The 12,430-nt window shown below is 47.6% G+C and overlaps 1 protein-coding gene across 1 annotated transcript in view; it reads right to left on the bottom strand.

Annotated features, from left to right (window-relative positions):
- GRIN2A (glutamate ionotropic receptor NMDA type subunit 2A) overlaps positions 1–12,430 on the bottom strand; it is a 363,258-nt gene that overhangs the window by 52,831 nt on the left and 297,997 nt on the right. The window contains exons 9-10 of the mRNA XM_028117634.2: positions 10,129–10,358; positions 2,882–3,042 (exon numbers count right to left, since the gene is read on the bottom strand). Of these exons, the coding sequence (XP_027973435.1) occupies positions 2,882–3,042; positions 10,129–10,358 (391 nt within the window). The remainder of the gene's footprint in view (positions 1–2,881; positions 3,043–10,128; positions 10,359–12,430) is intronic.

The raw sequence follows: 12,430 nt of genomic DNA on the forward strand, positions 1-12,430 counted from the left end.
AGGAACTACAGAAGGCTTTTAGTTATGCACTGATTGATCTGGAGGGACACAGGACACTCAGGAAACGTGGTCACTGTGGGGGGGTACTAGGCAGAAGAGAAACAGTGTGGGAGGAAGGTTCTTCACTGTTTATCTTTTTATATAATACTTTTTGATTTTGAATTATGTAAATGTGCTCTCTATTCAAAATTTAATTTAATTAATTTAAATAATTAACCAAGCAGCTTGTTAAGCCAGTAAGTGGTTTTTCCCAACCTCAACTCCACTGAAACTGAACCTCCTGTAATGAGCACAGCCAAAACGTCACCCTTACAGGAGTGGGGGATTCTTTCTTTCTTTCTTCCTTTTTTTAAAAAAGATTTTTATTTAAGAGAGAGAGAGAGATACAGACCTGTACCTCTGAAACAAATAATACATTATATGTTCAAAAAAAAAAGAAGATAGTAGGAAGGGAAAAATGATGGGGGGAAATCGGAGGGGGAGACGAACCATGAGAGACAATGGACTCTGAGAAACAAGCTGAGGGTTCTAGAGGGGAAGGGGGGGTGGGGCAATGGGTTAGCCCGGTGATGGGTATTAAAGAGGGCACGTTCTGCGTAGAGCACTGGGTGTTATGCACAAACAATGAAGCACAGATCACTACATCAAAAACTAATGATGTAATGTATGGTGACATAACATAATAAAATGAAATTTAAAAAAAGTATAACAGGAAAAGAAAAGAGAGAGAGCACAAGCAGGGAGAGGATCAGAAGGAGAGGGAGAAGCAGGCTCCCCGCTGAGTAGGGAGCCCGATGCTGGACTCAATCCTGGGACTCTGGGATCATGACCTGAACTGAAGGCAGACACTTAACTGACTGAGCCACCCAGGTGCCCGCAGAGTTATTGCTTTACAAAAGACTCCTGCCTCTCCAGCTCTAGTTTCTGAGCTTAATGTAACAGCACAAAACGTCCCCCACATGGAAGACTGAGTATAGGGCAAGCCCGCCATCTGCCCAAGTTTGCTGGGATGGATGTCATAATTCTTACATGGCTTCCAGAAAACAATTTGTACAATTTATGGCCAGGAACTGTTTCCATTTCTCAACTCCTTTTTGTTCGAATTGTTTTTTAAAAAATGAGAAAAGAAAGAAAACAACACATTTTGTGCGCTGGGTGACAGATGGATGGAGAGGGGGTGAGCTAGGCTTCACCCGCTGTTTCTAACCATTGTTATCCATGTTTGCGTTCACGGTCTGTCCCAAGTGATAGTATATGTTGATAAAAAGACCATAGCAGAAAGAAACAAACAAAACTCCTATCTGGGGCTCAGCTAGAAAGTCATCAGAATTTCCTGGTCCCTACTAAAATCCAACATACACGCATCCTATAGCTTGGCGACTCCTGTTTTAGGTACATACCGAGAGCAACGTGCTCCCTCGTGCAAGGATAGACCTGGCTGAGAATTATCCCTAGAAGCCCTCCCCGCCGTAGCCCTGAATGGGACACTACCCCGTGTTCACCAAGATGAGAAGAGACGGATGACTTTGGGGCATGTCCCCATCCTGAAATTTCCCACAGCCATGAGAATGAAGGCCCGGAATGACACACAACAGTGTCACACACAGACCTGCTGAGCTGAAAGAAGACAGAAAAGAAAACATCCAGTGTGATTTCATTTACATGTGAGAACAACAGGCCTAAAGAATCGTGTTACGCTCGAATAAAACGTTTTTAAAAATCACCCCGAGCCAGAATGAGAAGAGTGTAGATGAGTCTGGGATGAGTCATGGGCTCAGCTTCTTGAGCCCCTGCTGAGGTACCGAAGAGATTCCACAGAGACTGAAGAGACAAAATCCTACCAGCCAAAGCTCCTGTAGAGCATACAGGGATGGGGCTTGAGGGTTTAGAGGGGCCTGTCTGCCCCACCAGACATGAGGGAGCAGCCCCAGGGGGCCTGCCGAACAGGCAAGAGGAAGAGGCTGCAGATGAAGTGCCAGGGTACCTTACAACAGTCACGTCTCACCACTCAAGAATCTCTGATGACCCACATGGCCCATGGAAATTCGTCTTCTCGATAAGCAACACTGCCCTCGTGAAAAAAACTTCATTTAGAAACAATCATTTTGAATGGAACCCTCCCAAAAATGGATTTCACACATCCCCGACATTGTGAAGGTCCTGTTATGAGTCCCATCTTACAGGTGAGGCTGAGAACAATGAGGCATCTGCCCCAAGTCAGAAACAATAACAGCGGGGGGGCGGGGGAGGGGAGGTACACTCCAGCGTCGTGTCCTAAACTCCTCGCCTCTGTGCCATATTTTCTAGACAGTTCCTTATCTCGAGCGTGCTACGCTCTGCAACGCCAACAGGTAGACAGGAACCTTAGCTGTAGCCTTAGAGAGAATGAGTTCACATTGCTTTTCTCTCCCCGTTTCCTTTCTCCTTCGTCAATATGATACTGTCGGCTTTCACACAAAGTTGCACCCCAAAAACTCCTACCTAAAATCAGAGAATAATCTATAGCACTTGTTTTCAGCACTTTAAATAAGCTAACAAATTCTTTAGATCTTTCTCTTTGGCTAAGAAATCCCACAGAGTTGGACCACGTTTTTATCCGTTTAAGAAACTCCTCTGGTTCTCTGCATTTCAAAGCATCCTGGATTTGCTTTTCCTTAATGCAACTCAGAAGGAAGCCCGTGATGCTCATCAGATTCACAAAAGCAGCCCTCAACTGGGGTTCATCTTAACCGCAGCTGCTTTCCAGAAAACACAGGGCTGAGGGCAGATAAGCACCAAGGCAGAAAGAGAGTCATTTTCTGTGAGGTTTATGGGCTGGCAGGCCTGCAGAGGGGAAAAAAAAAAAAAAAAAGAAAGAAAGAAAGCAACCCATCATCCTTACCCTGTTTTCAAGCTGACCAAGGCATCCTCCACTCCCTTCTGATTGAATTTGGTCATGTACTGATGCATGTAGGGGTAGTTATTACGAATGTTTCTCTCAGTACTGCCGTTAGGCACCGTGCCAAATCGGAAAGGTGGGGAATAGTCGTGAGGTCTCTGAAACTGGAGAGAGAGAGAGAGAAAGACGGACAGACAGACAGGGCAGAGACAGAGAGAGAAGGAGGAGAAGTCAGCCACCATTCTGTCTTGTGTCAGGGGTTCAACATTCGCATGCCTTAGCACAGGACAGCTGAAAAACCATGCATTTCTCGGCTTCCTTTTTAATTTAATCACACCTGCCACTAGCCTGTGAGCTCTAGGCGGTCAGAAACAGCGTCTGTCTCGTTCCCACTGTCCCTCAGTGCCTAGCAACGGGGCTGGCTGGGTGTGCGAGAGATACTTGTTGGATTGACTTTTTCGGCACCGTTAGAGAGATTAGCCTCACGGTGGGCACACGGCCATGCTTGGGAGACGCTAACTGAGCTGAAATTAAGGTACTGCTTTACTCAGCTCATTTATCTATCTTCTGGTGAAATTTTCTGCTCTCCCCACCAATTGCTCCCTCCTCTGAATCCCATTGACAACTGCCGTCACCTCCCCCAGGAAATGATGAAGAGAAACCCAACATGTCACCCCGAAATATGCCTCCTTGGCATAAGGATCCTCTTAGGCTAGTTATTTTTAAGAAACAGCAGACACGGGAGAAGCTCTGAAGAGGAGAATTTAACCCTTTCCTAAGAGGCATTTAAGGGGAAGTTCTACATAGAGGGCTGTCTTCCTCTCAGCACCTGGAAAAGGAAGATGACTCAAACTCTAGAAACTCTTATCGGTGTTGAAGGCACCAACTTAAATCTGCTTGAGAACCTCACCCTGGTTTACCATGCTTTTCCTGACAACCTCCCATCACTGGCCTCCTCACCCCAGCTCCCAATATCTCTTTTGTGGTTAGCTGGAGGGGGTGTTTAAGCTGGTGACTTGGGCCACTGTGGGGAGGTACTCCGTTTTCCTGGGCATGTCCCATGTCTACAGAAGGTATCCATGCTGTTAAGCTTCTGTTTATTTTTCTCCTGTTAATCTTTTATTACAGAGGTGTCTCAGCCAAGCACCTAGAAGGGTAGAGAGAAATTACTTTTCCTTCCCTACAATGACTGTATGTTTCCATTCACTCATTCTCCACTCATCCAATCATTCATGCGTGCATGCATCCGATACTTATTGGGGGTCTAATATATTCCAGGCATAATGGCAGGCTCCATGAACACTTCTTGAGCTGAAGTTCTTCCTAACCATTAGCTACCTGGGGATGCCCATGTCTTGTACGGCTCTCAAGCCTCCAAAAGGGTTGGATGTCCATATTCTGCTTCTCTTCCCCGATTGACCGATATTGTCTGTTCCCAACTTTAGCGTTTGGGGCAACCTAACCAGATCTGGAGTCAAGAGTACTAGGTCTGAGTCCCAGACAGACAAATAAAATCTAGAGTCCACACAGGGCAACAGGTACAAGTGTGAGCTCAGGTTCAGAGGTTAAAAAGTCAGGTTCTATCATTTACGAACTGTGGGAGCTTAGATAAGGCACTTCACACTGCCTCCATTTGTTTCCTGTCTCTAGAGCAGAAAATATACCAGTACTTCCCTTGTAGGGTCAATGGGAAGTTCTAAAATTGTTAAAATTTGACAAGTAATTAAAATAGTGCCTGGAACAGAGTAAGCACTCAGAATTAATTACTATTACTTTTTATTTTACTATTAGCATGGGCAAAAAAGTACCCTGGGCTTCATTTTTCCACAAGATATGAAATTCTGGAACTAATTAATGACCAGCACTTTTTGAGGACTTGCTTGGGGCCAGCACTGTGCCAAGGACTTTACAAATGTGGGATCATTTCATCCTCATGATGAATCTGCCAGGTAGCTAATCTTAGAGGCTCCATTTTACAAATGAAGAAACTGAGGCTCAGTGAGGTTACGTGACCATTTAGGATCCCACTGCTTGCAAGTAGCAGCCCAGAATTCAATCCGACATATGCCTGTCCTCATGAACCCTGTTGTTCCTCACAGACCGTCACTAGCAACCCCTCCTCTTTTAGAGAGAGGACCTTGAGACCCACAGAAGGGAAGGACACCCAGCAAATCCAAGGCGGCACCAGGGCCAGGATCCAGAGATGCCTCACACTTCCAAGCCAGCCTGTCTTCCATGCAGCTCAGAACTGCTGGAGAAGGTGTCCCAGTTTACCCGAGTCAGGTGGACCAAAAACATCATTCTTCCTTCCAGACTCACACTTCGTTTCACCGTTAATTAAAATTTCCAGTTGAAAACCGTATCCCCTACATCAGGCATGCCGCTGTGTAATAAGTAGTTAAGGGGAAGTGGCCCTACATGGTCCAAGTGATATCTTCCTGCTGGTGCCTTGTGTTGGGAGACTGCATGTGTGTTTGTGTGTGCGTGCATGCACACTAACAGCAAATGCTCTTTGCACTTACTGTGGCAGGCAGTGCCCCTACTCATCACCGAGACAGGAGGTGGTACCAGCCCCAGCTCTTGGGCACGGCAGCCATGGACTCTGGGGACGGAAGTCTAGGCGCTAGAGCTGCTCTACTCTCCAGAGGCGTGTGACATGGCCCACTGGACCAAATGCCTTCCGCTTCACTCTCCATCTGCTACAGAGGAGCCATGTAGCTCTTTCGATTTCCTTTCATCCCTACCTCTCTGCTTTACACAGTGACGGAGACGGATAAGCAGCCTCAGGGATGAATTTCCACACTTCTCTGGCCTTGACTGTACCCTCCCCCACGCAAAATTCAGCCCAGCACTGAGATCCAAGAACTTTTCCCGTTACAGTCAAGGCGATCACACTTTTTAAAGCAGGACTCTCAGTACACGGGCCATGGACCAGGACATTTCTTCACGTCCACATGCACACGCATTCCACTTGAGAGCACTCTTCCTCCATGTGATATACTCTGACGTCATCTGCTTTGTTCTATTTTGTTAATGGTCACAGCCCTTAAATTATTTTCATGACTCACTAAAAAGCCAGGACCTACAGTGTGAAAAATAGTTAGGAGCAAGCACGGCTCTTCTCTTAAATCCCAGGGCCTTCCACTGAGGACATATTCCATGTAGTTTACCAGAATGATTTCTAGTGCACCTTTCTCCCAGAGAGTTCTGTGTGCACACAGAAAGAAACAAATGTGGGCTCGAGCAAAGGAAGGGGTGATGCAGAGGGGTCCACGGTCAGCAAGACCACAGAGCAATGTAATCATGATGCCTGGAGGCAGGAGAACTCCCTGGGGCTTCTCTCTCTCAAGGCAAGCCCTTCAGGATGGAGGAAGGAGAGATGCAAAATATGGGAAATAAAATGTTTAGGGAAAACATGGCACCTGACCAGGACATTTCTTCATTCCTCTTACACACCCAAACCATACACTTATTAAAAATATCTGTCTTCCGTGGCTATAAATAAGGGACATTGGCACCTGGGAACCCCGTACCTCAGGTACAGTCTTCTCCTGCTGCTGGTGGGCTGCAAGCTTCTGGGGGGTCAGCATCAAACAACTGTGGCCCTTAGGAGGGAGGGGAGGCTCAGAGGCCTCTGTTCAGCCAGTGACCACCCAGCAGTATGAGCGAAGGGCTCAGAGATAGCACAACTCCACGGCGACACGTTCCTGGGCTCCTCTACCAAGGAAAGTTCCCGAATTCCCCCCGTTATCACAAAAGGCCAACCAGTGCAGTGGCACTTGAGACCCTAGAGGTGAGGAACGGGCTCATCAGGCAGTGATGCTGATCATGAAGGAGCAGGAGGGTGATGAAGAGGAGGGGAAAGGGCAGTGGAGGCGGGGAGGGAGGAGGGTGGAAGGAGGGAGCAGCTCTTATAATAGGATTATCTACCATGTGCCAGGCACCGTGTGGGGATTATTTCTAAGCCTCATATCAACCTTGCCAGAAAGGTATTAATACCTGCCCCCACTCTTATTAGGAAATTAAGCTTTGGGGATACTGACATATCGAAGGCCGCACGACCATTTTATGGCAAGGTCAAGATCTGAACACAGGTTCATCTGACCCCGAAGATGACATTGTTCTCCTCACTACATTAACCTGCTTCCCAGGATGGAGCTCCGCTACCCTCGTGATTGCCAACATGTTGGAAAGGTTTCCCACCAACGTTTCAACTTTCCTGTAGTCATTCCTAGGGGAACATCTACCCATGAATTTGCCTATTTATAATTGAAGGCTGAGGTCATCTGAGCACACTGTGGGCTTCAAAGGTGCTTTTCCCAGCAAGCACTAAGACTGCAAAATTCTTTAAAAGCATCCTGAACCTGAGTTGTTACACAGGTAATCGTGATTAAAAAAAAAAAAAAAAGCCCACTGTGTACAGTATTAAAATAAATTGATTCGGGTGCCTGGGTGGCTCAGTTGGTTAAGCAACTGCCTTCAGCTCGGGTCATGATCCTGGAGTCCTCAGATCGAGTCCCACATTAGGCTCCCCACTCAGCGGGGAGTCTGCTTCTCCCTCTGAGCCTCTTCCCTCTCGTGCTCTCTCTCTCTCTCTCATTCTCTCTCTCTCAAATAAATAAATAAAATCTTTAAAAAAAATAAAAAAATAAATTGATTCAATATAGATTTTTATTTTTGCAGACTTTCTTGGTGTATCTGCTATTAATCTTCTGGGAGCATTTTGCTTATTTACTCCAAGAATTTTGACATTTATCTAATTGTATCAAACATTTAATTAAAAGAGCTATCCACTAATGCTCTGAGCTTGGAAGCCGAGCCGTGTCCCATGAGGATGTGGTATCTGTTACTAGGTGTCTCTGAGTCAGAGAAGGTCAAATTATTAGTGGTTCTAATTAGTTTTCCCACAAGCGGTCATGTTATTTAAATCCAAAACTATGTGGCAAGTGATTGCTTTCTCCCCTTGCCTTTGGAAATAGCAACAAAAAGCAAAATGGGCTGCCCACTACTTTCTTGAAAAACCCTTCGCCGAGGACGGGGCCCCCACTGCTTCTGCGGGACCTCCAGCTGCTTCTGTATTTTGGCTCCCATGGTGTGATGGAGTCGGGTACCGGTGCTTTGTGGCCGGTGGGGTCTCCGGAGGCTACAAGGCACGTTCACAACGGCTGTCACCTCTCATGCTTGGTCCAACCTCTTCTCCCAAATGTATGGGGAGGAATGAGGAGGCGGGGCCAGATTCTGTGACTATAAAAGCACCACAAAGTCTCAGCTTCTGAGCAGAGTCTCACCTTCCACCTGATCCTGCGGGGAGCTCCGGAGAGTAAAGCGTACCCTGGGTTGGCCCCGCCTGGATGCAATGGGGCGGCTGGGGTTTTGGGCTCTCACACTCGTTAGTTCTTGGTTACAGGTAACTGAAGGGACTGGGGGCACTCAAATCTCCAGGCCTTTACTGTTCCAGTACCCCAAGGTAATCGCCCTGTGAAGATCCCTGGTAGGAGCCTCTGACAGCAAACGTGGGATGGGCACACAGCTGGAAAGGGGATGCCGCGAGAGCCAGACGGGGCTCCCACGGTGTCCTCCACACCACGCATCTCTCACTCAACACACACGTATGTCCTGAGCACCTCTGAAGTGCCAGCTAACTCCATCCTAAGCATCACCTTTAATCTCATCAGTTTTACCTCCTTTATAAACTGGCTCCTGCCTGGAATGTTCTTCCCCATTTACGTTTACTCACGTGTTGCCTGTTTCTTTCTACTAGAATTTCAGTTTCACGGGAGTATAAGCTCAGGCTGCGAAGTTCGTCATGGTGGCTGGAAGGCCTCTCCCAGGAGGTGATATTTTCCCTAAGGCCTGAAAGTCAAGGAAGAGCCAGCCACGGATAATGGGGAAGAACATTCGAGGCAGAGCACATAACCAGTGCAAGAGCACTGTGGTGGAAAGACGCTTGGGGTACCGAAGGAACATGGTGGGGGGCCTCGTGAGCAAGAGGGAGGGAACACATGGGGGTGGGCCAGATGATCCAGGGCTCCGTTGCCACGGGAAGCAGACTGGCATTTACTTAAGCCCCAGTGGGAAGCCATCAGAGAGAGGCCAACCCAGCCCCCGCCCCTCATCGTCTCCCTGATGACAGGCTTTCTCTGTACCTCTTTCAAGCACAGCATATGGCACAGATAAGCGGTTAGGGCCTTTCACGGTTGATTTTCTATTCAGCACAGTTTGTTGATGAATGCCAAAAGAATATACGTAGACTTATGTCAGCAAGACATGCCGGTGCGATTTTATAAAGAGAGACGATTATCCACATACAAGAGACGGACAATCTTGGCCACGCAGCAATCCCCACACTGCTGAGCTTAGCAAGTCAGGGTTTGTTTGCTGAACCTAAGATTTCAATGGAAGGATGCACCCAGTTTACCTCTTTTCTTCCTCTGTGTGCCTTTCTGAATAGCCACTCACAGCCCACCCCCCACCCCCCGTGACATTCCAACGGAGAACGGAGACAGCAGGTGCGACCCCTGCCACCTTTCTGATATGGGAGGCGCAGCCCCACGAGGGAGGGCTGGGGATGTGCCTGAGTAAGAGGAGCCAATGTGAATGAAAAGCCTCTCTGTTCCTTTGGTGTCCCTTGAGGAGACTTCAGGTGAGTTGGGAATGCAGATGGTGGGGCGGCCTGACTACCCAGGGAAAAAGGAGCTGTCTTGTCTCCGGGTAGGCCTTAGAGACGACTTTTTTTCATGTCATGGATAAGAAATCCAAGGCATGGCGTCTATGAAAGGCTCGGCCAAGGCCAGAGAACGGGGAGGTGGCTACAGCAAGAGCACCCCACTTCCTCCCAAGTTTCCCTTACCGAGGCTCGTAGATCTTCTTTACCGTCACATGCTCCCTTGAAGGGAGAACTCCAGCCTGGGCCCTCCCCTGAGTCACAGAGCCTTGGGAAGCATCCCTGTCGTGATCCCATACATATGAGAAGTGACCATTTGGGGAAGCAGTGCTTCCAAATGAGATCTGGACTCTTTTAGACCCTGGAGGGCTAAGCTTAAGGTTCTGTTTCTAAAATTCTTAGAAATATGCCGATTTAAGTTCAGAGAAAAAAAAAAAACCAAACAAACAAAAAACAAAACCCCTCTGGCTTTGTGCTTTAGAGTCAGTTGATGGGTTTGGATGATAGGAGCCCGAATCGCGCCCTTCTGAGGAGAGATCATTTAAGATCCACCCCTCAGGCGGTGAGGAAAGCAAGGTGACCTTACCTTTTTGTCACTGAGGCCGGTCACTTGGTCCACAAATTCCTCCTGGATCATGAAAGCAGCCAGGTTGGCTGTGTAGCTGGCCAGGAATATGACAGCGAAGAAGGCCCACACGGACACCATGATCTTGCTGGTGGTCCCTTTGGGGTTCTGCACGGGCACAGAGTTGTTGAACACCAGGCCCCAGAGTAGCCATATAGCTTTTCCAATCGTAAAAGAAGGCCCGTGGGGTGCTGCAAATAACAGAAAGGACACTGTCAGCATTTTCTCCAAAGGGCTACGTGGCAGCTGCCTGCAGCCCCATCACTGGCCAGAAGATGGAATGGTCTCTCATGCTTGTGCCCCATCATTGCCCAGAACCCCGGCCACCACAGCTCCCTTTATCTTTAAACACGAGCATTCTTCCTGCGTTTCTGTCTGGCTGGATTCTTGCCACGTTTCTTAAGGGGAAATCAAAAATAAGCAAGAAAGGAGAAACAAATGGCCATGCAAAATGTGGGTTTGGATGAGAAGTCACAATAGGGCCGGTTGTAAATTTGGATTCGATTTCCATTTGAGGGGACCAATCTCCCTTAATAAACATAGCGAGCCTTACAAAACTGTGTGTGGGGGCGGCTTCGGTTCTCATCGGCTAATGTGTGGTATTCTAACCCGACTCTCCCCAGCGCTTGCTCCGGCTCAAACTCAGATGTAAAGTGTGCACCGTAGAGGAACAAAACCAAATGAAAACCCTCTGCAAATGGAGACATCAAGGAGCAGAACGATAGAGCTTAATTCTTCCAGCACTTCACAGATGGAAGACATCTGGCTGCAGGTCACGGACCATGAGCTCTGGTATCCCAGCACTTTTCTTCCTCGGTGTAGCCTTGCAACAGCTAGTCCCTCTTAAGATTCTGAAATGTGCCTCGTAGCCACCTTAACTAAAGAGGCAGGGCAACATGGCACAACGTATTGGGGTGAGGAGCACACACACTGCGAAATGCAAGCATTAGGGCTTTCACGTCTGTTTTGCACAAGGGGAAGAAAATCAATGTATGCCCTCATTTCATGGGCAAGAGGTCTTCCTTTAACAGAAGGTTAATTTTTATGTCATTTAAGCAAATGAAGATGGGGAAAAATGATCTACTCAGACTTCAGTTGGCAATGCCAGCAGAGTGGGCAATAAATAAAGTGGCAGAAGTGAATCACTGATGGAAGGTATGAAGTTCTGGGCAGGGAGCCTGGGAGAGGCAAGCTTTCTACACTTTGGAGGCCAAACTGTGACTACAGCAATATTTATAATATCCCTCATACAGCACATTAAAGGGAAGGCAATTAATTCTGGTATGCTCAATCTCAAACTCTTCTCTCTTTGCCTAGTTTTATAATCTTCTGGGCTTATTCCCAAGATGTCAAGAACTCTTAGGAAAAAAAAATAATTAGAGTCCATCCAGTTAACTTCATGAACTGCGTGATTTTATTAGGGATGCATGTTGACCAGGAGCAACAGCTGTTTGGGAATCAGAAATAGGTCCTTGCAGGGGTTCTGTCCAAGAATTTTGGGAATTCCTGATTCATGACTACTATTATTGAGCCGTGCGTAAAATCTTCCCCAGAAAGTGCAGTGAAATGTAACAGAAAGCCGTACTGCACCAAGAGACAAGTCGGTGCTCTTTCTAGAGAGCTTCCACAGGCAGATGAGCAGGGAACGAGAAGCCTCGAGGTGATGGAAGGGCTGGGAGTTGGCGTGCTGGATTCCTCACTTTACTATAGTCTTCGAGGTGTGTGCTTCAGCCAAAGGAGGAATTACAGCATGTGACTGGCCTTTGGATCATCTCTGATCTTCCAGGCTATAGCCCTGATTTATTGCTTCTCTCCAGCCAAGTCCAAACCACCGTAATCCTGGCTCTCAGAAAACGGACACCTTCCTCACTGGGCTCCCTCTGCCCATTGCTGCCTGCCCCTCCCCTCGTCCTGACAGAGTAGCCCCGGTGAACTTCCCACACCATACATGTTTCATCCTGCCTCTGCCCTTCATCTTGTATCACTGCCCACCTCCCTCACTCTCATCTTTTCTGTTTCATCAAGATCGATTCCCCAATAAGGCCTCTGCATTTGCTGTTCCCTCTGCGTGAAATGCTTTTCCCTCTGTTTTTTTTCACATGACTTCTCATCCTTCAGGTCTCAGCTCAAATGTCATGTCTTCTGAAAGTTCTTCCCTGCTTGGCCATCTTATCTAAAGTAAGGACCCCCACCCCCTATCACTTCACTTTGGTTTCTTCCATTCCCCTTTTTCTTGAGATTTATTACCATCTGTGATTATTGA

Source organism: Eumetopias jubatus, unplaced genomic scaffold, assembly GCF_037043125.1.
Source record: "Eumetopias jubatus isolate StellerSeaLion01/CBP00866 unplaced genomic scaffold, mEumJub1_p1.0 scaffold_12, whole genome shotgun sequence".
Lineage (NCBI taxonomy): Eukaryota > Metazoa > Chordata > Mammalia > Carnivora > Otariidae > Eumetopias > Eumetopias jubatus.